The sequence below is a fragment of the Melanerpes formicivorus genome, unplaced genomic scaffold (assembly GCF_026170545.1).
Source record: "Melanerpes formicivorus ecotype bairdi unplaced genomic scaffold, bMelFor1.0.p_v2 SCAF_32, whole genome shotgun sequence".
In the NCBI taxonomy this organism is placed as follows: Eukaryota; Metazoa; Chordata; class Aves; order Piciformes; family Picidae; genus Melanerpes; species Melanerpes formicivorus.
The window spans coordinates 4,345,776-4,372,470 of record NW_027142384.1 but is presented as its reverse complement, the minus strand read 5'-3'; the positions used below and the strand labels follow the sequence as shown (position 1 = coordinate 4,372,470).

Genomic DNA, 26,695 nt, shown 5'->3' with positions numbered 1-26,695 from the left:
TGTTTAGTGTAAATGCTGAACGACGACTCAAAACCATCGTAAAAGGGTCTTCTACACTGGCATAACCCTAGATACAGGGAGAAATAAAATATGCTACAGGCAAAGATAAGCTTAGAATGGTAAATACAGAGGTTTTGTGTTCTGACCTTTCACTTCTGTTTACAGTTCTAAAACAATGGGCACAAGTTGCTTCATCAGTATCATATTGAGGGATGCCTGCTTCCCTGCTATAAACACAGCATGAGTTAGTTCTTTCTCATCTAGATACCTTAGTAACATCTAGTTTCATCTAGTAACCCCAAGTTTCACATACAGTCACAGAAGGCAAGAGAAAGCATATACCATGACTAGTTCACACTTTATGTGTGGTGACTTACACACTGGTGGCTATCAAACACTAGGGATCATGGGTAGGTTCTGTGACTTGTTCTTGGAGAGTGCTGATTTGTATTTGTTTATTTGGGCACAAATTAACTCTTAATGTATGGAGATAATCTAACTATTTGTCTACATACATTGTTACAAAAATCTCAGAGTGGACCAGAAGAGGAGCAAAGATAATGAGTGCATGTTTGCACAAACATTGCTCCTTCAGATACCAATCATTGAAATATTTGAGAAAGTCTATCACTTGATTATTTGTCAGACTGGAAGTCTGTGTTGTTAAGTAGGTCATATATGGAAATTACTTCAGAAGCATAACCCAAATCAAGACTTTAAGTTCCACAGACATGAAACTTCTTTACATGCCTGTGAGCTTTCTAGTCAGGCATCAGTACTGAAGGTATTAGCCCTCCAATCTGAAATAGCACCAAAAGAAATTAAGAACAAGAACTGGATTTTCAATTAAAGAAAGCTGACACTCAAAACATTCAGTCTAAAATACAGTCAATATTTCTAACAGACAGTATGATTAATGACTATGACAATTTACTTAGAAATCAGATGGATGCCCTGTCATATGAAGTCTATAAATCAAGTCTGCTTAGCCCTTCCTAAAATTATATACTACAATCCAGCAGAAGTGTGATGCAAAATTATTAGATTAAGTTATGGCTTGTTCTCTGCAAAAGATCAGACTTTGTGATACTTTGTGATGCTTTGGGCCCTGAAATCATTAATCTGAGTCCTTCTTAAGGCAAAATGGTCAGATTATGTCATGATATATTTCTAGGATTCTCTAACAGGAATGAATTCTCTCTGACATTTTTGAGGAACACTTCTTGATGTTTGCAGCTCTGCAAAGAGATAAATTCCCAAACATATTACTGATCTGTAGGTTTCTCTTACTTAGTCTTCAGAGTATTCTCTCTCCAAATCTTATCTTTCCTTATTATTTAAAATAACATGGTTTCCTTCCTCTAATTCCCTGGGTTTCACACTCCCTTTCTCTGTATCTCTCCTTTAAGGTAAGTCGTGCTACATTCAGTCAAATTACAAGGTATATTAATTATAAAAAGTCTTAATTCCTGTATTAAATGTGTTTGGCTAGCAAACTGTATTTGACTGACACAGAGTAAGTGTGTGCTAAAGACTACTCCAAAAGTAAAAGAACTAAAAGGGAGAATGGAGAAGTACAACAGAATTTTCTGCATTATCCTGAAGAATTGTTTTCTTTAAATTCTGGATCCTGGTAAAAAATTAAAAGCATTTTATACTGAGTGTGAAAGTTTCCATAAAACACAGCTAAGAAAACCCTTAAGACAATTTTTGATATCTAATTAACCTAACAAACCCGGTTTTTCTAGCTTACTTCTAATCACAAACAGCAACAAGGCTGGACTACATAATTGTTTTCTGCCATGGCATTTTTGAGAAGTCTGTCTCCAAGAGAGTAAAAGAGACAGAATAACTACTTTATATGTATTGACCTTGCAGGGCTGATATGTGAACAAAAATTGCCTGGACTCATAAGTCAGGAAGATAAGATTCATAAAGAGCAAAACATCTTTCAAATTCATTTATTTGGGAAAGAACTGAAGAACACCAGATGTGCACTGGTAAGACTTCTGAAGTGCTGTGCTATAGAAAGACTCCATGCAAAAAGAAATAGCCAGCATTCCAGAGGCTGCAAGTCCTTTGACAAATCATACACTACCTTCCTTGTGACAAATGTTATCTTATTTTTCACCAGTTTTTGAAATTCATGAAGAGTTTACTTGGGTAGCCTTAGTGAGGGAAATTACTTAAGATTCCACAGACAGTGAAATTTTGTTTCCACTAGAGCCAACGACAAAATTATTTTTCCAAAGGTACAGGGAACTTCCTGGAACACTTCTGGAGGTGTAAAAAACAAGGCAAAAGAGCATGTTTTGGATTTATTTGTGTCTATTAAAAAGAGATGTGAATGAAAAAGGAGCAAGCAGTCACCTCAGTTACTGCAGAAGGCAGTCTGAAGTCAGATGAAAAAGGCTGCTGCTGGTAATATGATTGCTTCTAGAGTCAAGGTTTCAGCTTGACCTAGTAGTAAAAGAATATAGTTCCTTGCATGCAATTAAATGTTTAAATTTAACTTCATATCTTTAAACCAAATCCAGACAAGGCTAGCTCCTGAATGACTGCAGTGGTATTCTTAACAGTGCCAAATTTCAAAGCAGCCTCAGGTGAATAGCAGTAATTATGTACACACATGCACATTTTGTTAAAAAAATAGAACTCACAGGTAAAAGCATTCAGATATTCCAGATGGTGAAAACAAAAGAGAAAGGTTGTGAAATGAAACATCATGCAGGAATTTTTTATGGCGCCAGAGATCTTTTTTCTTTATATTCTGATCATGCTCCAAATTTCCCTCTAATTCAAATGGAACCTGCTTTTTCCTCCCAGCCAGGAATCAGATGAGGATTGCATTTGATAAATAAAATCTTGATTTTTGCATATGAAGTTTAGATGCGTGTGCAGCACTTGACTGTTACTGACCAAGTTATTTCAAAATATTGGAAAGTAATAACAAGTGATTTACTAAGTCTTGGCAATACTAGAGAAACATCAGCAACACTCAGTAATATGTTTCCTATAACATGTATCATATCAATGATAGGCTCACCAAGCTGTCAGGCCATGGCTTGGACAGCAGCACTCTGCACTGAGTTAGGAACTGGCTGAAGGGCCAAGCCCAGAGAGTGGTGGTGAATGGTGCCACATCCAGCTGGCAGCCAGGCACTAGTGGTGTCCCCCAGGGATCAGTGCTGGGCCCCATGCTCCTTAATATCTTTATCAATGATCTGCATGAGGGCATTAAGTCCATTATCAGTAAGTTTGCAGATGACACCAAGATGGGGGCAGGTGTTGATCTGTTAGAGGGTAGGAGAGCTCTGCAGAGGGACCTTGACAGGCTAGACAGATAGGCAAAGTCCAACAGCATGAGATTTAACAGAACTAAGTGCTGGATTCTACACATTGGCCACAACAACCCCATGGAGTGCTACAGGCTGGGGTCAGGGTGGTTGGAGAGCGGCCAGGCAGAAAGGGACCTAGGAGTACTGGTTGATAGTAGGCTGAACATGAGCCAGCAGTGTGCCCAGGTGGCCAAGAAAGCCAATGGCATCCTGGCCTGTATCAGGAACAGTGTGGCCAGCAGGAGCAAGGAGGTCATTGTGCCCCTGTACTCAGTGCTGGTTAGGCCACACCTTGAGTACTGTGTCCAGTTCTGGGCCCCTCAGTTTAGGAAAGATGTTGACTCAGGGGAGACCTTACTGCCGTCTACAACTATCTGAAGGGAAGTTGTAGCTAGGTGGGGGTTGGTCTCTACTCCCAGGTAACCAGCACCAGAACAAGAGGATACAGTTTCAAGCTGCACCAGGGGAGGTTCAGGCTGGATATTAGGAAGAGGTTCCTCATAGAAAGAGTTATTGCCCATTGGAATGGGCTGCCCAGGGAGATGGTGGAGTCACCATCACTGGAGGTGTTTAAGAAGAGACTGGATGGGGCGTTTGGTGCCATGGTTTAGTTGATGAGATAGTGTTGGATGATAGGTTGGACTCAATGATCTCAAAGGTCTTTTCCAACATGGTTAATTCTAATTCTAAAAATTCTAATCTTCTTCACTTATCCATACAGGTATGAGCAGATATAAATATATTCCTCTGACACAACCTTCACAGATATTCTTAGGATGGTATAGAGCAATGTGAGCTCTCTGTGAATGCTACTGAATATGCACAAGAGCCTTAACCATGGAACTATTTCTAGCTTCAAATTCCTATTGAGATAAAAAATTCTCTGTAACAATAGAAAGCGATATAAAGCAACACAACCTTTCAGAATCATCAGGTATTCCAGACACAGCTGTCTTCCACAGGAATTTATTTTGCAAAGTTTTTTAGTATGTCACAAACTATGCCTCCTGGGGATAAACGATATTTGTAAGGAGCACTTAAGTGTTCAAAGGAAAAGTTGTTGTTAATAAGATTCTATAGTACAGCCAGCATTTATTGCCCTAAAATAAACATGGATTTAATGAACATGCACTTACCATCAGCAGTATGAAGAACTTTATGGCTCTTCAACGTGCCTTTTGATTTGAACTTCTTCCCACACATATCACAAAGGTGTGTCTTCTCAGTGCTGTGACGATTCATGTGGGCTTTCAAGTTACTCTTGCTCCGAGTGGCATACTCGCAGAGAGAACATTTGAAGGGTTTGACACCTAAAAAGATGTAACAAGCAAACTGTAACTTTTGATGAGAGGGTGGACATTTACTAGGAAAAAAAATCAGGTCATGGGAGCACTATGGACAACAAAGTCAACACATAAAAATATTAGTATCTATATTTAAGAAATTTCATCTCTAGGATCCAGGTAAATCATACCAAGCTCCTGACAGCATCTTACTAAGCCATTGAAGTCAGGTATTGTATTTAATCAAGAAAATACTAATACTTTGGTCTTGGTGTGTCCATTCTTCCTTTAAAAGTAGAATCCAGACTGTCTAGGTGGATGCCTACCTGGTGTACATACCAAATATCCCTTTAGAAGTCTTCAGATAACTATAAATTGTCTATTTAAGACAATAAAGAATGAAAAAGTCTGTTTTAAGGAGGTCTGGTGCATTAGGTACTTAATACGTAAGCAGGACTTAAATGTACAAAGAGTTGTGTTTTATTGTTAATTAGTATCAGTTTTGCCAACGGTTTACACAGTAGTACTTTTATTTATTTTTCCACCTTGGTAAGATGCAAGCACTTACAGTGTCACTTCTCTCAAACCTGCAGAGAGATGCACAGTATGACATCTAGCAGAAGGTCTACAAGAACAAATTGAATCCTTCAAAGAAATGTTGAATAAATTTGAACTGTTTCATGAGGCTCTGGCAGTTTTATATTGATATTCATGACCTTAAAACTAGATTTACAAGCATAGGGAACTATAGCCTACTGTAATCAGATTTGATTGAAAACTTTTATTTGGGAATACATATCTATTCACCTCTTTCTCATGCTGGTTACATAAGATGGGTTCCAAGGTTTCTTAGCAGAATAAAAAAAACTGTATCTATGGAATGCAGAAGTAATTGCTTTATGCCTACAATTTTGCACTACCTGAACTTCTTAACGGTGTAAAGGCTGCTGGAGAGGACCTAGTACTAATGTAGTACACTAGTAGGAAAGCTCATAGTTAAAGCATTCAAACAAATATGCAACACTATGATTAAATGTCCAAATTATCTGCATGGGAACAAACACTTTGGAACTAAAATACCAGTTCCTCAGTACTGAATTTCATTATCCCCTTTACACAGAGGCATGGCTAAAGAATCCAAAATAATGCTCAAACGGCATAGAATCATAGAATGGTATGGGTTGGAAAGGATCTTTAAAGGTCATGTAGTCCAACCCTGCTGAAGTGAGCAGGGACATCTTCATTAGACCAAGATGCTCAGAGCCCTGCCCAACCTGACCTTCAATGTCTCCAGGGATGAGGCATCTACCACCTCTCTGGACAACCTACTAACAGCGCTTCACCACCCTCATTGTCAAAAAATGTCTTCCAATAGGCAATCAATTGCATAGGTTATTAACTGACTGAAGAATAGGTGATTGGCCTCCATCAGAGGCAAACTGGGTAGACACAAGATTTTATTTGGAATAGATTTTAAGTTCAAGGTACTGGAATTTCTCCCTCACACTGCATAGACATGATCAGCATTACCTTATGGGTTTTTCATCACTGCCTATGTCTGTGTCAGCTAGCTGCCATGCTTGTCATGATTTAATTGAAATACACACAGAATTTATATATATACATCAAAGTAAATGGATTTCAGTTGTTTTAGTAATACACCTCCAGACCAAGCATTTTTGGACAGATGTGAAAGCAGCAGCAGTTAATCATGAGAAGACACAGATAATGACTTGGTTTTAGAGACTGAACATGTATTTAATTATTTTCTTCTTATTCACAGTTATTATAGAATACTTTATAGATTGACTGTTGGAAAAAGAATTGAATCAGAAACTTACTAATTTTAGAATACATTTAAGCTGTCTGTTCATGTTATGACATACAGTTCCACATGTGATCCAGAATCTATTAAACTAATTATTTAACCTCTGCTGTAGCTCAAAGTGTTTGATCCAGGTATAGCAATATATTTGAATTGCTTTCTATGTCAGCAAAGCTTATGTAGGACAGGAGAACGATTACATGCCCAAAAGCTTGAAATCAGAATTTTACCTTCATGAGCCCAAATGTGACGTTGAAGGTCTGATCCATTCTTCATAAAATAAAAATCACAATAGGGACATTTCACGGCTCGTTTTCCAATAAGGCCTTTCAGCTGAACTCTTCTGCCAAGAATCTCAGAAATAGTAGTCATTGAAACCTCTGAGAGAAATATAAAAGGTAATAAAAACCAGAAGGACATGAGGGGATTTATTCTGTAAGTAATATTGAAGATCCTGATTTACGCTTTACTTCCCCTACTGCCATTCAGATAAGACCTGAGCAAAGAATGTAAGGACCTTTTTTCATTTAGGGCTTCTAGCATGTTCTGACCTTTCCCTCCTGATCTGTGTACTCAGTGCCCCCACTGCCTGGTTAAAACCCCAAAAACTTTAAATAAAAAAGTCTTCTAAGTCAGCAGCAAAACCAAATAATTTTCCAACTAAGAACTATCCAAATAAGCTAACTTGGCACTTTCATTTTCTTCAATATTTTCAGTAGTTTCTCAGGGCCATATCCAGTCCTGTTCTGAACATACTCGTGGGTAAATAACCACCTTTTACAGACAAAATTATCTTCCTAAGCTCTAATCAGAATCTCCTTGTTCCAACTCATGCCCCTTCACTGTACAGTTTCAAGAAGACACTAGCTCTGTATTTTTTTAATCTTGTATTAGACAGCTGAAGGAAACAAGATTTCTCCCCCAGACTTCACTTATCCAGGCTAAGCAGACTGAACTCTCTTTTTCTTTCATGTGATCTAATGTTTAGATTGATACAGTGAAAAAGGTCTAAATAATGAAGTTTGAACATCCCAAAGAAGCCTAAAGAAAAAAAAACTGTTTAATGATTTTTAAAAATAAATTCTACTACATAATATCTTTCAGATGAATAAAATGCTAAATGTCATGACTGTGAAAGTACAGGACTCATGCAGCCTAGATATTTAGACATGAAAGTTGATGACTTGTTATGTCCAAAATCTTATAACATTTGAAAGTTACTGTTTATACTTAGATTTTTACTAAATATGAACTGTCATAGCTAGTGCCCTCATGACTGGTATCAGAGTGGAATCAAAAGTCCTGCTTGAAATCATATCCACAAGGAAAACAACCTCAAAGGGGAGGTATAAAAGCCTAAGAGCTGAGCAGAGCTACATTCTAAAGTACCCCAGAAAAGAAAAATACAGACACAAGTCTAAACCCTCATCTGCCTTCTATGGCTTAGATCCTTCATTCATGACTTCAGGCTAGTATTTCTGCTCAGTAGGGATCTATGAAAGCTGATGCCTCTCATGTCCCAGGACTATTAATAAATATTGTATTAAATCAGACACTGGATGAAAAGGTAGATAATTCCGAGTGTTGAGACCAGAATCCAAGACTCACTGCTGAGTAACCCAACCATTTGGCAATAAATTCAAGATGTTATCTGTTGGGTTTGAAATACTGCTCTACCTACAGGGATTTTTGTCCCTTAATGGGACTGGAATTCAATTCCTATTCTCTGCAAATCTAGATGCAAAAGGAATACTGTCTTACTTTATACTTTCTAGTTGATGTAATAGAAAATACAAGAGAGGGGTGATGCTGAACGATATTAAAAAAGGAAGGAAAGAGGAGCTCCAGAAATAGTAATTTAATGATAAATATGAAAGGGATTCAGTTTAAATTAATTTTTGATATGTCATTTTAAAATTCAATTCCTTTTAACAGTATCCATTTTTCCTTTTATCCTTATTCTTTTCCATTTAAATTCTAAAAAACAATTGCACTGCAGTACTTGATGGCTTAAATCATCAGACTCCTCACATTTATTTGGCCTGTAATTAAGTATGTTGTACAACTAAAGGATTTCCTCCTGATTACAAGGACAACATGCACAGGGAAAAGATTTGTGCATTAATTCTCCATATATTAAAACAGTGTTATTGCATAACTACAGCACAGGCATAACTTCGATGTAGTATTTCCTTAGTACCACGGAGACATATTTAATATATTGGGTATTTCACATGTAAGTTCTATTCCCCTGTGATAGATGAATTAAAAATGAAGACACAAAAATAGTAGGCTGTGCGGATTTTCCTTCTAACCTTACCTCTATTAGAACCCAGAGTTTAACAGAATCCATTTTCCTGGATCAAAAATTTTACACCATACATTTAGAGGGATTCAGATACCAAATGAATTGTTGTAAAGTATTTAAATGCAGGAATTTAGCACGCCAGGGCTCCAGAGTTAATTGGTATTTCTGGAACCCCAGACACAGCATACACTAATAATTCAGCTGTCAATGGACCAGTGTAAACCAACAGCACCCTGTAAGAGCACAGCATGTTACCCACTACCACTTCACAGATCACAATTTAAGGAGGCCTCCAATACTGCCTAGCTGAGACAGCCCAAAGGCTTTACAAAACAGCTCTTAAGATTCAACTCCCTATGCCTTCTGGGTGACATACTTCCTGAGTACAGTATAGCACAGAAGCCTTTCCTCATCTCAATTTGCTGCATCAGACATGTCCCCTGATGTGTAACAAGCCCTTCAACCACATTGTTGTGGAGTGGTCTGCAAGTAAAGGCGTTTGGTGACTAAAGGGCTAAAGTGGGAGCAAATTCTAAAACTGAAGTGAAGGAAATAGTTTAAAGCACGGGTCTAGCACTATCTAGTGGCAACAGGAAAATAAGCTGCTGCTTTAGCTATTACATTGTATTTTTTCCCCAAACTCAGTTTGAGCATGGACAGTATTTTATTTTTTAACATCAAATTATATCAGATAGTAAGTAACACTATAGGTGAGCTGATGTATGTTAGCCAATGACGTCAACTCTCCTCTATCTTCAATAGCAGCGAGCTTTTCTGTCCAATGCAACACAGATACTGAGGAGGAAAGTATGGATACATCAGTGTGTATCAGTCAGATTTAAATTAGTTCCTGCACCAGTCACTTGAGCACTTTGGCACTAAATTCCCAAAATCTGAGAAAGGACTGTTCAATCAGGCACAGCACACTGACTTACCACATTCATTTTATGCTGTGCAGTCTCAAGCTACACCAGGGGAAGTTTAGGCTCAAGGTGAGGAGAAAGTTCTTCACAGAAAGAGTTACTGGCTATTGGAATGGGTTGCCCAGGGAGGTGGTGGAGTCACCATCCCTGGAAGTGTTCAAAAAAGGGTTGGATGCAGCGCTTGAAGCCATGGTTTAGTTAGTCATGAGGTGTTGGGTGATAGGTTGGACTTGATGATCTCTGAGGTCTTTTACAGCCTTATGGATTCTATGAAATCAGGCCACTACAACACAAGGTATAAACACAGTCTGAATGCACTGCACTGGCTAGATTAGATCCAGCCAGGCCTGCTAGATCCAGCTTAATACTGGCCATTCTACATCACAGCTGATTCTAGTAAGAGCCCTGCTGCAGAGCCCAGCTGGCCCTGAAGGCAAAGCCCTGCCACACACTAACTGAGGATATGTATAGTCAGCTCCGGGGCCTCTGCATTCACAGTAATTACCTACGGACAAAATAAGGTGCATTAACACATTTATGTCAGTTTATGTACAGCCAATGGGCATTTTATATCTCATGGGTTGTTACAGGATGTCTATATGCCTAATTGAAACTTCACAATGCTTAATCTGAGTTCACCTAGGTCCTCTTCTAGAAATTAGTCCTTTACCAAATGAAGACAGATTTCTTAGCACAGCTACTTAATGTACTCCACAACACACAAGTAACTTTTTGGATTCTAAATTCTAACATCTGCAAACTCAATAAAATTCTTACTCTAAACCAGTTAAATTAGACATAGACTCTTTCTTTGGAAAGAAATCACAGTGCACTGCTCATTCTAAACCTTTATCCATTTATTGCAATATACTGAGAAATTTTTCTTGCTTTTTTTCTTACCAGGGTGATTTGTCTTGATGTGAGATTTTATAAGTCGATCTTCAGAAAATGACTTCTCACACACGGGACAGGAATAAGTCTTTTTATCCTTAAACAAGAAAGAGAAGAAAAAGACTGAATTATCAGTCCACTGGTATAATCACTATAGTCATTATGCAGTAATACATGGTCCTCAACAAAGTTATAATTGAAGGCTGAGCTTTTAAGGAAAAAAATGAAGACATTTATAGTGAAATAAGTGAAGGAGAAATATTAAAGTATGCTAAGCACATCATTAATCCTCATGAATGAGGGGCTCCAAGTTACAGAATGAGAAAATGCACAGTAAATGTAAGTATTATCTTCTGACCAACTCTTTACAGAATCAAGTCGAAAGATCAAATCACATAATAGAAGAAAATGTATTTCATATAAGCAATAATATTCACATTTTTTTTCATTTTTTTCACAAGTTCACCCTTCTGAAACCAAAGAATCAGATCTCATTATGCTAAAGACATCCACCACTATGAGTATTTATAGCACTACTTCATGGCCTGAAATGGAACAGAAGAGGTAACAGGAACAGATGCCCTTATTTATTCAGTGTCTACATTTCTATCTACTTTATAAACATGCAGCACTTTATGTATTACCAATACAGTATTATTCTACTATTTTGATTTAAAAATTGATAGATTACTCTGGCTTTTACTAGTGTCATTAATATGGTAATAGACTTAACATTATCACAGAAGCTGAACTGGAGAGTTTTGATGCAATTTCGTCCTATATGTAATTTTAGTGCAAGTGTATTTTTAATGCTTTTAACAAATGGATCTAGTTCCACATAAAAATGTAGGACTCTTCTCCATTAATTGAAAAATTACTCAAAATAATCTTTGCCAGTTATTATATAAATTGAAGAGGATATTCTTTCCAGAAGCACCTGCTGACACCACACGGGACACTCAACCAAAGGACTGGGCCATCTAGTCACCTCTGCACTGACCAGAGTAACATTTGAATGGGTTATCAAAACAACAGATGGAGTGAAGTCTAGTTAGCTCTGACAAGTAGGCTGACAACCAGATAACACATCACCTGGTGGAGATGCGTACCTATCAGACCACCAGGAAATCACTGTAAAATGTGACAGAACAGACATTTCACTAGTTACTTCAGGACAGAAAACTTGAAGAACATGAAAGAAAGATTACTGTATCAAAAAGAAACAGGTTCCTTCATTATGAAAGATACATTTGGAAGCAATATAACAAAGGTCCTGAGCTCTTACCAGTTTCCAGTTTTGGAAATACTGTCTAAGAGCCTACCTGCTGACTACAGATGACCTGAAACCACTAGCCACTGTAATTTAACAACTTTATTAAGTTGCTACACAGAAATTGCTCATGTCTGGGGAAAAATAGCATGAATCCTTAACTCAAGCATCACATTTCACTATAAAAATGTAACATCATTTATCACAGTATGTAAACAGTTGTGATATTGCTCCCTCATGTGCTTGAGATGAATTTGCTATATGTGGTGCATTCTATCAAAGATGTGTGAGATTCTTTACAAAACAATGCCATCAAAACCCATAATGTTGTTTAAAGAATGAGGAGAAGCCTATCTGTGTGACTATGTCATCAGTCTTAAAGGATAGAAGAGTGAGCCTTGAAATTAAACAACTGGTATTTTCTCCTCTGGTGAAGTAAGAATCAAATTCAGGAGACAGAAGGATTGTCTTTTGGAAGTACTTTACTGCATAAATTTTTAACACCCAAAAATGTAGTTCATGCCCTTTTCCTGGCAGTATCAGTCAAGCAAGTTTAATTACAAATAACATGCTTGTCAAATGTTTTTTGAAATTCCAAATTTTACTTTGTTCAATACCAGTACCTTCACATATAATGGCACGATGTTCCACCTCAACACTCCAGAAGGTCTTCAAGAAAGATTCCAATTAAAACTGGACTAAACTTATTATGCTCAGAGAGCAAGCACTTGCCAAACATGCCTTTCTAGGAGGTCAGTCTGGAATGGGAAAGAATTCCCCTGTGCTCACACACTTTGTCAGTGTATGCATATCATACTCTCTCTGGGTATGCACAAATCTAGAATGTCCTAGATCACTTACACCTTGCAAGCAGAAATGATCTTGCCATGTGGTGGGAAAAGTCACCGATGGTAATGCAGACTTTTTCTGACAATAGCTTAATCTATCTGGGGCACTCATGCAAAACAATAAAGCAAGAACAAGAAAAAGCTGGACAACACTGATACAAAGAAAATAATTACTTTTCTTAATCTTCCAGGAAAAGTATGTAAATAATTCCACTGCTAAAAAACCTATTTTAATCAACAACGAAGAATACAAATTTCACTCCTTAGTTCTAAGACAGTTCTTATTCTGAATACAACAATATATATATTTGAATTTTTAAAACAAATCCAAACAATGTGGTTTTCCTCAAAAACTGTTGGATCAGAGAAAGATCACAAAGCAGTGTCTTGCATGGAGGTCTTCTAGTGAGGCATGCACAGTTTGCATTTCTTTTCTCGAAGAAAACATGTTAAAAGGCACATTGGAAAAGTAGGGTAGACTTCTTGGTAACACAGTGGCATTCAGGGCTGGATGGCTTACTGAATACAACGGGAGCCTTTAATATGTCATCTCCTCATCTTCTTACCCACAACATAAAATGATAGATTTTCAAAGAGATTGGTTGCAACTAGGTCAAGCCATTAGTTAAAAAAAATAATAAATATATCCTTTCACAGAATCACAGAATCACCAAGGTTGGAAGAGACCTCAAGTCCAACCTGTCACCACAGACCTCATGACTAGACCATGGCACCAAGTGCCATGTCCAATCCCCTCTTGAACACCTCCAGAGACGGTGATCCCACCACCTTCCTGGGCAGCATATTCCAATGGCTAACAACTCTCTCAGTGAAGAACTTTCTCCTCACCTCGAGCCTAAACTTCCCCTGGCACAGCTTGAGACTGTGTCCTCTTGTTCTGGTGCTGCTTGCCTGGGAGAAGAGACCAACCCCTTCCTGGCTACAACAACCCTTCAGGTAGTTGTAGACAGCAAAAGGGTCTCCCCTGAGCCTCCTCTTCTCTAGGCTAAACAAACCCAGCTCCCTCAGCGTCTCCTTGTAGGGCTTGTGCTCGAGGCCTCTCATCAGCCACAGTATCACAGTATCGCTTAGGCTGGAAAGGACCTCGAGGATCATCGAGTCCAACCTATCAACACAGACCCCATGACTAGACCATGGCACCAAGTGTCACATCCAATCTCCCCTTGAACGCCTCCAGGGTCGATGACTCAACCACCTCCCTGGGCAACCCGTTCCAATGACGAATGACTCGCTCGGTGAAGAACTTCCTCCTCACCTCGAGTCTACACCTCCCCTGGCGCAGCTTGAGACTGTGTCCCCTCGTTCTGGTGCTGGTTGCCTGGGCATGTTCAAGAGCCTCGTTGCTCTGGACATGTTCAAGTGTCTCAATGTCCTTCTTAAACTGAGTGGCCCAGAACTGGACACAGTACTCTCAATGACTTCCATCTATAGTAATTAAGAGGGGAACATACTTGCATTTTCCACCAGTCATCTATTTACAAAGTCCATGGAATGTAGTTAAGTAACAATAGTACCAGACCTCACTGTATTTAAACCCAAAGAATCTGAGAATAATGAGAAAATCAAAGGGAAAAATGGATACCAACATACTCTACTTGAAATTACTACATGATGAACCAAGTATCTAGCTGCTGTACCTCATGTATTTCCCTGCATAGAAGCATCTAGAGAGCACTTGGATAAGTACTCTTATCTAGGTCCTCAAATATTGCCAGGTGATTTGAAACACTATGATGATAACTCTGAATTTAGATAAATACACTGTTTGGTTTGCTACTTACCAGTTCTGTGTGAACTTTAAGATGCGCCTGGAGCTTGTATTTATCTGGAGTAGAGTAATCACAATGTTCCGTGGGACATTTCAGCAGAATATTGCTGTGCTTCTGAATGACGTGACGCTTCAGACAGTTTTTGGTGATGGAAGAATAATTGCACTGGGAGCAGTAATATAAATGTTCTCGAGTATGAGTACGGACATGCATGTCATAATGCACTTGGTACCAAAACAACTTGCCTGAAAATAAAAATCAAACATGAAGAAAGAAATTTCTAAACCAATTTTAGCGAAAATTCCAATGTATACCCATCTTCTTTCAGGGCAAAGCACATTGTTTGAACCCTGTCCCTTTTGACATCAACGAAAACTTGTCCTAAAGACTCTCCACTACTTAAAATATCTTTACAAAACACACTTTTGTCTAAAAAGATTGTATCGTATGTCCTGAAACTGCCCAACAAAGGCAGCTTTAATACAAATCAATGGTCTTTTTCCTAATGAGAATATCCTTTAAATCTGTTCTCCTACACAACAAATCTGAATGCAACTGTACACTGAAAGAAATTGTCAAAATCTTCCTTTCCTGTTATTCCTTCCTAAAAAGCCTTTCTTCCATATTGACATTAAAAAGTGCACAGCAATTGATTTAATGTGCAATGTTACGGTGTTCCAAACACCCAATTTCCTCACATTTTCTTTTCTGTCCTCAAGAATGAAGAGTACAACTTAAATTCCCTTTCCAATTGTGTAAATGAAAATTTTCAAATGGGAATGGTGCATAACTCCCACTTTCATAAGGTTAAAAAATAAAAACTACAATCAGAACAGTCTTGATCTGATACTGGATAAAAGATTAAAAAAGGTAAAAACTATGCAAGTGTATATCTTTATCTCTTGTATAAGATGTGTATTACTATAATCCTCTCACAGTACATGGAAAAACCTCTGAATTTTATACTAAACTAGTAACAAAGCTTAAGCATTAGAGCATGGACTGACAAATTCTGACCACATGCCTAAATGTGCCGTGCTTGGCCCCAGTGAAACTTATAAGGTGGGGAGAGGCACATGGACAGAAATAATCTAATTCTATCCAGTTTCACAGCAACAAAAAAATTGAGTCTAGCAAAGCATTGCTTTGCTATTATCCCACTAGTGTTCTTTGGAGAAGAACCTCATTGAATTCCAGAATGCATACAGAAGCACAAAATTAATACCGTTACAAAGATACACAAATACATCAAATTCTCTAATCTGGAGAAGGAAAAAGATGGCCCACAATAAAACATTTTAAAAAGCCCAAACAAACATAATTCTACTGCTCCTTACCACAATATTCGCATTCTAAGTCTCCATAAACCTTCCTTATTTTTTCACACAACTCTGTGTTCATCTGCCTCTTCTGTAAGCTATTCAAGATCTGCATAAAGGCAACAGTTCCAGTCCCACTATCTGATGTATTAGAAGAGGCTGCCTGTGGACTGGTGGCTGCATTAACTTCTGGTGCTGGCAAAGGGTTTGTGGTTTCTGCTGAATTTTGAATTGGCAGATTGCTTGTTTCTGAGTCACTAGATGGAACAGATTGATTTCTCTCCTCAGAGACTGAAAGGTTCTCAGTCATTGTATTGTTCTGACTCGGATTTAAACTTTTGACCTCAGACAGCAAAAGCCGAATTTCTTCACCCTGCCCGTTTACAGAACTGCAGTGATTATCTTCCTCTTCATTTGCAGGAGAAACTTTTAACTCATCAGGAGCAGACGTACTGTTCTTCAGCAGAAAGCAGTCTGATGCCACACTGGACTGAATGTTTGGGACTGCTACATCTGCTGTCCTGCACAGTGTCTCTGTTACATTCCCCACCAGAGGATTTTCAAATTCTGAGGAAGAGACTGTAACGCTTTTCAAGTCACCATTATGTTGACCATTTACATCTACAGCTGTTGATCCACCTTTACTATCAGATGATTGTGTTATGTTAATAGCATCAGTATTCATGACAGTCAGCTCAGCTGCACTTTGTGTTAGCTGTTCACCAAGGGCTTCTGGCTGGATATCGCCTCCTGGTTCAAGAAGGCAGAAACTCTGATTGATGGAACTGTTAAAAACAGAAGTCTCCTGTAAATCTGCATGTGCATCTTTGATGTGAGCACGGAGTCTTATAGAGCTGACAAATTTCTTCAGGCATACAGAACACACATATACAAATGGGTGCTTTCGAACATGAAGCTCAAGGGCTTGGTATTTAGTGGCTCCATGACCACAGAGCTCACAAGCAAAAGGCCTTTCATCACCATGTACAAGCATGTGACGGTCTCGATCGAGCTCATTTTTGAATTTGCGTTCACAAATGTGGCAGTCATAAAGAAGTTGTCTTTTGCCTTCTCGTGTCATCAAGCGAAGCTCATCAAAAACATCTTTCACCTTTTTATCTTGAAGGTCATGTGTTTCCTTGATGTGCTTGATCAAGTTTTTAACATCAGAGTACTTCTTTTTACAGAAGCGACAATGCTGTTTAATTTTCTTATGAACTCTTTCAATATGGACTTTGAGATGGCCTTTGCTGAGACAAGTGAACGTGCAATAATCACAGCTAAACTTCTCCCCTGTGTGTTTCCGCATGTGAACATTAAGGTTGGCTTTGATTGCACTGGCATAGCTGCAGTATGAACACTTGTAAGGTTTTTCATTAGTATGAATCCTCAAATGTGCTTGGAGAGAGTGTTTAAATTTGAACACCTTGTTACAGTATTCACATGTAAAAATCTTCAGTTGAGTCGGACCCAACCTAAAACGAAACCAAATCAGTTGTATTAACAACACTGAAGCTTGTTGACATGAAGTGGCAACATTTTCCCAGGTACTCATAACAGACAGAAATGTTTATTTTAAAGTAAGGTATTCTCCAAAGGCTTTTTAAATTCTACAGCTGATGTACCGATTGTTTTCAGCCGTTTCTACATTCAAAAGGCTCAGAATATATTTTGTTCATATTTTGTATGAGCACAAATATAAGTACTTGAAAATCACCTGCTTGATTTCATTGCCTGTTCATATGGGGTTTGCTGAATGGCATATTCTTGATATCCTCTCCGATGTGATGGGTCTTGAACTGTTGCCTCTAGAGTTGTGGGTTCACTTTCCTGTGGAGCAGCCTCAACGGGAACAATTTTTGTGGCTCCTAAAAGTAAGAACAAAAAATGCCTGTTAAAAATTTCATATTAAAATGCCCACTGTCTATAATATACAAATACAAACAAAACATTAAACTCTGTAATCATCAGTTCAACTATTTTAATTTCTGTTGTTAAATTCATGTGCATAAAACAATGGCTATACTTCCAGAAAACGTCAGTACTTATACCACAGATGTGCTTCAGTAACATGCCAGGACTGCTGGTTCTGAGGTTTATTACTGGTGCTTGATGCTACTATTATGAGATCCTATAACCAAATACTTTTTGTCTTTTTCTCTTTCTGCCTAATACTACATCCTTTGAAAACTTCATCCAAGCTGCTTAATCAGCTCCACAAATAAGGCTGAGGAAGAGACACTGTTTAGTCTACATTTAGAAGTTGTCACTTCTTTACTTTAAACAGATCTCTAACTGCTTACATATTGGGGCATGATGCCACCCCACAGAGTAAAATAGTGTGTTCCATATGCACATCTCAGTCTCCATTAGAAGCAGGAGTAAATGGGCACTTCTGAATGCAACAGGATCAGATCATATCCCTCAGAGCTCTATAAGTGGTTGAAGCATAAATAAGCATAAGTAAGATGTGATCCAGTTGAGATAATTTAGCTGTGTGTTCTCTATTTTCTAAACCATGGAAGGAAAAGTTTAATGCTGGGCACCAATAATTATCACTGATGGTAATGAAAATCCATTTAAATATTAATTTGCACTGAAAAAACAAACCTCAAACCTCATGTGTACCAAACCAAGAGCCCGTTATCAATTGATCCTCTCCTCTTTAACTTGCAACTCACCTACTCACATGTTCAATGGGAATTTACAATAAGAATATAAAAAATCTGAGACACAAGAGCCTATAAAGGGCCTGGAAAGTAAAAGACAGTCAACATTTTTAATAGATTCTCACAGTTATTCATATATAAATATATATTAAAATAAATGCCTAAATAGAAAGAAGTACAAAGCATTATGTATGAGATATTCCTTTAACAAAAGGATGAAATTAATTCTTGTTCTACTCAAAGAGCACATTCCTGAAGATATTATTTACAAAATATATGCAGTATTAACATGAAGTCTCTGAAACAACAATTCTAAGTACAACAAAACTAAACCACAAAGACTACACAGTCCAAAGAAAACTCACTGGCTAGCAAATTACTGATTAGCTTGCCTAAACTCTTTTAGCCTGCAGACTGTCAAAAGCATCAGGAAAAAGGCAGGTGGAGTATTTGGGACAAATCAGTAATAAGCAATGGTTACCCAATGACATGTGTGAAAGACTTCAGAACATTAAGCTGAGGAAAGCAGCGCTGGAGACAAGGGAGAAAGATGGGAGATCCATTTGCTTCTTCAGAGTGATTTAAAGTAGCAAATAGAGATATTTTGAGAAGAGGCCATTGACAAGTATGTCAGGCTATTAAAGCTCTTTTTTTTTGTCATATGGGACATTAGCCAACTCTGTAAATAAACAGATTGTAATAGCTCTGTTGTTCACTTAACTGGCTGGATCTAAAAATGGCACATTTTGACTACTGCTTTTTAATAATACTTTTAGCTCATCAGAATCGATCTTCCAAGTTTTCAACCTAAATGTTAACAGAGTGTTGTAATTTCTACTCTTCCTGTCACTCACTCTCCCACAACTGCCAGGTTCTTAGCAGGACTGCATGCCCAAAATTGCACTGCAGTATTCCAGAGAGACAGGAGCTTGTCACTACAGAACAGGAGATGTGGTTCAATCAGTGGGTTCAGCGTAAAGATGATACAAAAGACATTAGACACCAGACCAGTGTTCCCATAATGGAATATTTTAAAAATAGAAGCAAGATCCCCTTTATTTTGAATGACTCAGTTAAAAGAAAATAGATCTTGAACTGCTCTACATGCATGGTTACCTCTTTTGGGCCTCCCATTTCCTGAATGTGAGACAAAGATCCTCATTAAATGCTCTGCACTGAACCTCCTCTGTTGCCCTTCTGCCTTTCAGGATGTTTTAAGCATTTCCTGAAAAGATTGTTAAACTGTTTAATAGGCTTTTATGTTATCAGTATTAAATTATAAACACCTAAATTAGATGGACTAGGTAAGTAGTATTTTGCATACTAGAGTGGACAGAATGCTCCAGGTAATCCTAGCACTATAGCCTACAGAAAGACAAATACCTCTAAAAACCTAAAGAGAGTGATGCAGTTCTTCAAACATACTGATAGAGTACTTTCTAGAAGTAAGCAATCACATTCCCTCATGTTAGGTATTCACTTGTTACTCTTAGAAGACACAGAAGCATTAAGAAACATTAGATGTTGGGAACTTGGGATCACTTGGGATACTAAGTATGGCCTACTAACAGACCAGTAGCCACAGCAATCACTGCTGTACCATGATCTAATGATTACAGTGAGAAACTTGGTTTCTTGGCTGCACCCAACTTAGCAGTTAGTGACCCCTGTCCCACACCCCAAAAGAATGTCCTCAGTATTTATGTCTTTAAAAGCAGACACAGGCCAAGGAAAAATGTGAAACAAGACAAATACATACAAGGTCTCATTTTCCATTAAAAATATTTTATGTTCAATAATGAAGATAAAAGTTTTCCTAACTGTTTTCCCTGGACAATCATTTCAAGAACACAGAATACGCAAATACCAGGAGGCAAAAAAGAAGTTAACTGTACTGATAATTTCCTTCACAAAAATCCTTCCTTCAGAACTGTTGTATCTCTATTTTAAATGCAAAATGGACTTTAGTTTACTAGTTTATTTATGCCTTTCATTTTCCTCTTTTCAGTCAATATCATCTGTTCTAAGTCAATCAGCTTTAAGAGCAATAAGGTTTGAGTTCCTCACAACATTCTGACAGCAACTTCTACAGATAAGCATTACTCAGTGTGCCCTATCTCTGGCTCAAACTTAGTGATGCCCTCTAATCTCTTACAGTCCATCCCTTAGAAAGTAGCTTGCCTTTCACTATAAAGCTCTCCAGTACTTATTAACAATCAAAAAGATAATCACAATGGAAGGAATTATTAGAAATAGATTAGAAACAGGAAACGTTATCAAACAAATTTATATTAAAATCCAAGTAAATTCTGTGACCTTCCTACAACTTCAAGTATGGACAACAAACAGGGTCTAGAAGAACAAAAAAGCAGCAACACAGACAAAATCCAAAGTATTTTGTTTGAAAAGGGATACATATCTCAGAGACTTCCAGATTGGAAGAAAGAAGAATGAAAGAGGAATATAGGAGAGACCTCTAAAATTAGCAATGCTGTGAAAAAAAGTGTGAATAATCATTCTCTATTTCATGAACCATGAACAAAGAAGAGTTTGAAGAACTAAGCAATCAGTAGGCTTGAAACAAAACAAAAAGAATGTACACTTTCACCCTCTGTGTAATTATCTTACAGAACGATTACTGTGTAATGTTACAGAAACTGAAAATATAAATGTATTAAGGAAGGGATTTAGACAAATATGTAGATATGTATTAAATAAGATGATCCAGATACAATCCCCAGCTCCCTGAATGTCAAAGTCTGGAAGGCTTCACATACTAAGTATTGTATTTTTTTCCTATAGGAAGATATTCCGAATATTCATAGATGAGCTCATCCAGCTTCTTCTACCATCACAATTAGAAACACATTTTAGCAAACAAAGTCTAAGAATATCACAGATCTCAATATCAAAGGGTATTAAAAAACAACACAGAAAATCCAGCTAGCTTCCAACCCACAACAATAAAATAAATAAGTGTGTTCCTCTTCTTCTGAGAGCTATAGGCAAAACAAATATTCAGAGATGTTGGTAATAACGAAAAGGAGAACAATAAAGCTACAGAGATAAAAATATGCACAAATCTATGAAAAAGGGATTCTATCAGGTGAGTGAATGGTTTATATAAGCAGGCAAATGCAAGTCTAGTTTTAAAATAAATTGAAATAATTCCAAAATACTTTGCTGAAAAGGCACTATAGAAATTTACTGAGGAAGAATCATTTAATCATTATATAGCAATTTTACTTGACTTCCAGTTAGATATACATATTTTCTGTCAAATAATTTGTATGCATAAATATTATGATTTCTATATATACACTACCTTAGTGTGTATATATATATATATGTGTGCATACATACATATATAATCTATATACATGTATGTATATATATATTTATAAGCTGTTTGTGGGTTTATATGTGAATTTATATTTATCATGAATATACACACCAATCAAGAGTTGTAATAAACGTATTTCAGGGGGAAAATACTTTCCTGTTCTTTGTTGCATATTCAGGCTCAAGGTGAGGAGAAAGATCTTCACAGAAAGTTGTTGGCCATTGGAATGTGCTACCCAGGGAGGTGGTGGAGTCACCATCCCTGGAGGTGTTCAAAAAGGGACTGGATGTGGCACTTGACGCCATAGTTTAGTAGTCATGAGGTGTTGGGTGACAGGTTGGACTTGATGATCTTTGAGGTCTTTTCCAACCTTACTGATTCTATGATTCTATGTTTTTTTTCACTTTCTTCTTTATTCACACGTTAAACATATTTGATGTTAATGCATACAACTCTGCTTAGACCCAGCATTTGCCATACCTATGAAAAAATGTGATGGTAGTTCTAAAGTTATGTAGCTGCTAGATGCAGAGATTTTGTATTGAGATAATGAAAGCATAGTAAATATTTTTTAAATAATAAATGTCCTAAGCAGTTCAGTCTTAGATCAAAATGTCTGCATGGATAAACTTGGGTTTGGTTATATAGCCAGGGATTCTGATTACCTGGAATAGCTTCATGAGCTGTCAAAACCACACTTATAATAGGATTTTTAGCTCCTGACATCTGTTCACTCTCCTTAGTTGATGGAGTCTTCTCTATTTTCTGAACTCGAGGCCTCTTCGGAGTTTTTTCTCGCTCATCTTCCTTCCTGTCAAGGTCAACGTCAGAATCATTACCTAAAGAGCAAACATCAAAAAGAATGTAACCATGTACAAAAGAAATTATGTTAAAACAGTCACCAACACTATAAGAAAGAATTAGGGGGAAACTACTTCATATTAACCTGTAACTCTATTAACTTTTGAATGTTGGAATTCTAATGAAAAATAAAAAACGAAAGAACCACAATGCATTTGTTAGTGAACCCAACAAGTGAACAACTATTACCACAGAAATAACATCGCTATTTCAACCTTGGACATGGACGGTAAGCACTGAATATGAAAATTAGGGCTATGTGAAGTATTTTCTTCAGAAACCTTTCTTAAGAATTTTTTTCTTCACATTTAGAAGGTTCACCCATAGTTCTCAAAACTTTCTTTACAATGAAAATTGAGTCTGATAACAACTCCATTCTTAAGAGCTCAAATGTTAAAGACTCAGTAAAGCAACTCAAGTATAACAGTTTTATGCCTAGAACATGCTATTCTTGTGCACGGTTCAGAACGTTTTGAGATAGTGTAATCACACTTCCTTAAAGTACAATATTAATGTACATGCTACTTTCATCTATGTATTCATAGTCATTAATATGGTAAAGCCAGAAGTGGTTAGTTTTCCTGTAATGGAAGACTGGTCTGAAGACTGAAATACCCAGCCCCCAGTACTTTCACAGTTTGTAATCAAGATATGAAGCTTCAGGCTGGAGACATACTAGCTGCACTAGTCACCAAAAACTGGAAGCCTTTGCTATTTGCTGCTCAAGAATTACTTCGTTTGAGTGGTTTGCTTTTGACAGTGAATAAACAAAATATGTTTAATCTGCCCAAAATTGAGGCTTTTTTTTTTTCTTGTTGAAGAAGGGAAAGGATAATCAATTTTCTTTGAAAAATCTGCCAGTGTGTTTTGTAGCAAAACAGATGAAGGTAAGATTCAGAAGATCTAATATGCTAACAGGTCAAGAAGAGCTACTTGGAGTTTATACTAATCTGAGATTATTTTTACAAGTACATTAGAAAAGGCAACATTGTTGTAATAATGCAAATAGTGACATAGTACCTGGCACATACAAACAGCTAAAGACAAGAACACTTGTGATGCCAGATGTGAGACAGCTGGAAGAAAGGTCACTATGTGTAGTTGAAAAATACAACTGATGATGCTAAAAAAATAACTAGGTACTTTATTAAAGCAAGAGTTTCTGTGCTCTGCTAATATAGTCTAAGCTCATTTTAATTAGTCTCTCCTGCAGAAGTTAAACTCTACATCTCACTAAGAGTAAAATAACCATGCTAGTTGTGTATCATAATGACAGATTGGACACGAAAGGGTAATAGAAAACTGGAGAAAAATCAATGGCAAATTTTGTTTACAAGAAGAAACAACAGGATATCATGCTAATCAACTACAGCAAAGGCAGAAACCTAATTTTAATGCAAATACAAAACTCATAAAGACTCAAAACAGTTACTTATGAAAAGAAGCATTTTTGACTTTAAAAAATTAATTAAAATATCTTGTATCACAGTATCACAGTATCACTAAGGTTGGAAAAGATCTCAAAGATCGAGTCCAACCTCTGACTTTATAGTCAGCTTTGCTTCAACATTCTTTCTGTGTTAAAGAAAGACAATTCCATTCCACTTAAAATTTACACCGAGGTTAATATGAGTTGGCATCAATCACGTCATAGGATGAAAACACACTGTTTCACAACATATTTCAGGTATTTTTGTTGGATATTTTCTTACCTCCATCTCCTTCTTCCTCTCCTTCATTTAAAACAATAATGCAGATATGTTTCCTCAGCTGACGTGTGTTAGAGAACTTCCGATTGCATTTCCTACATTCCAAGTTGCCTGGTGAGACTTCAGCCAGTTCTGGTCCTTCTTCAGTCCCAGGTGGAATTTCTTCACTTGGAACAGGGTTGTTTTCTGCCACATCTTCATCCACACAAAACTTCTTAGTAGACCCTTTAGGTCTGCCCCTTTTCCTTTTCACTACAAGAAGCTCTAAAAAACAAAGATGAGAAAAAGCTATAATTAAATTCACCAGCTGATTAGCTAATATCATTCTAATCTTTGAAAAGCAGGAATATTACATGAACTTTGACAGTCTTTATCCCCAGAGCTTAAAAAAAAAGTTAGCTTCATACAGATTTATTTTTAACCAGTGTTATTTGCTGGCATTCCTTGTGGCTGCAAAGCAGTCACATTTGTGTTACTGAGATCAGCAGATGTCAAAGTACCAGTTTTACAGGAATTACACTGCAAGCCCTCTTTTTGATTGCTGTAGAACTCTATCAGCATGCACATTCTACAAAGTTGCACTGCTGTGTTCTGAAATTCCAAAGAAAGCCTTTTTAAATCACTCTCAGAGAAACTGCATAAGGATTGAGATGCATTCAGAAGAAAACAGTTTCTCTTTTTAAAACCAAAAGCTCATTGTTCTTTTAATAAATGTAATGATCTAATTATTTCCCATGGTTACTTATTGCTAGCACTTTCTAGCCAAAAGTTGGTATATGAAATTGTTGGCAACAAATAAATTACAGGAGTCCTGGGGGAGGAAAAAAGTTTCCTTAACGAGTATTTCAAATAATTAAAATCAGCAGTCATCCACAATAATAACAACATACTTTTACATTTCCATATTTCTGTAGGGAAAACTGATAAAATGAGCAAGATGTAGCAAGCACAGAAATGGATGACAACATAGAAAACTCTATACTTGTATTTCCTGCTTAATATTTCCCTCATCAATACTGGGGATACTTCAAAAGGCAACTTGCTATCCTCTACTCATAGATGTAACTTCACTTCAGTGACCAAACCAATTGGATCTCAAGAAAACATCATCAACAAAAGCAGATACACAGTGAGTTGGGGGCTGGGGAGTTGGGGGGAATTCTGGACAGTGATTAAGTTATTATGGAGATTTCATCCTAGCTCTAAATTACTTCCATCTAATATGATGAAAAGAATTACTCTCGATCAGTCTGTCCTTGTTAATCTCAGAGGTTGCTTGCTTGGCTTTTTTACTCCTTTATACTGTGCTTCCTGAGGAGTTATCTGATTGCTGTTGTATAGATTTTAGTTATTTACTTTGAACTTGCTTTTCTGCAAGAAACTGTCAGCTCACAAATAGCAAAAGCATAGATTTAAATTATTTTTTTGAGTTTGAGAAGATATCTAGTGAAGTGTCATATCTTCTTTGCATAAAAGAAAAATAAGTGCACGTTGAAAAGAGCTTGGCTGATGGCGTATGGATAAACAGGGCAGCATCAGGCTTCTTCCAGGCTTTTAGGATTAATTTTATCTAATGTTAGACACTTGAGCTCTCAAGTTAGTTAATATTTGTCTTCTATATTGAAGGAACAGAGAAACTGCTCTTCAGAGTGCAGTTCAGATGATATAATGCCCGAATCATCTCTAGATCCCAGGGTGACTAAGATCTCACTTTAAGAACCTTCATTTATGTTCCGTGAATTCCAGCTCTGAGAATTAAATGGTAAAAGAGCTCAATATGGTCATAATTGCAAAAAAACCCCAGAGTATAATGTGCACTAAAATGTGCTAAGTGAAATAGAACAGGTATGAAGCGCTTGTCAGCCACCTTCTTTGCAATATCAGAGACGGACAAATGAATGGTACATACTAAAACTTCGCCAAGAGCTCTGTTTTTAACGCTCAGAAAAAAAAAAGCCAGGCAAGCATAAAACATTCTTCAAGTTTCAGCTTACAGTAGTTACAGCAAAATAAAATATTTTTTAAAACCCCAACAAACTCCTTTCTCCTCACAATTTCATACTTTTATTGTTAGTTCAAGGGGCTTTTTAATGTGGATTGGATTTGTTATTGTTATTGGGTTCTTTAGACAACACAGGTGGGAGAAGTATGAAATACATCTTCTGTGTTATAACTGAAATGCCCAGTAATTAAGCAACTGTTGTGGTTTCAAAGGTTTGAAAGTATCTTGGGATTATTCAAGCTACAAGAGTTTGACAGTACTATACATAAATTATGCTTCTTTTGAGAAACATTTCTCCTGCTCCTTTTCCAGAATT

The 26,695-nt window shown here is 37.2% G+C and overlaps 1 protein-coding gene across 5 annotated transcripts in view; it reads right to left on the bottom strand.

Annotated features, from left to right (window-relative positions):
• ZFAT (zinc finger and AT-hook domain containing) overlaps positions 1-26,695 on the bottom strand; it is a 78,017-nt gene that overhangs the window by 27,092 nt on the left and 24,230 nt on the right. For 4 of the 5 annotated variants that reach the window (XM_068155486.1, XM_068155485.1, XM_068155488.1 and 1 more), the window contains exons 3-10: positions 24,381-24,641; positions 22,473-22,646; positions 17,513-17,663; positions 15,814-17,270; positions 14,489-14,721; positions 10,578-10,665; positions 6,677-6,826; positions 4,475-4,648 (exon numbers count right to left, since the gene is read on the bottom strand). In XM_068155486.1, coding sequence (XP_068011587.1) covers positions 4,475-4,648; positions 6,677-6,826; positions 10,578-10,665; positions 14,489-14,721; positions 15,814-17,270; positions 17,513-17,663; positions 22,473-22,646; positions 24,381-24,641 — 2,688 coding nt within the window. Of the gene's footprint in view, positions 1-4,474; positions 4,649-6,676; positions 6,827-10,577; positions 10,666-14,488; positions 14,722-15,813; positions 17,271-17,512; positions 17,664-19,580; positions 19,681-22,472; positions 22,647-24,380; positions 24,642-26,695 lie in introns of those variants that run through there. The other variant, XM_068155489.1, reaches the window with a different exon arrangement.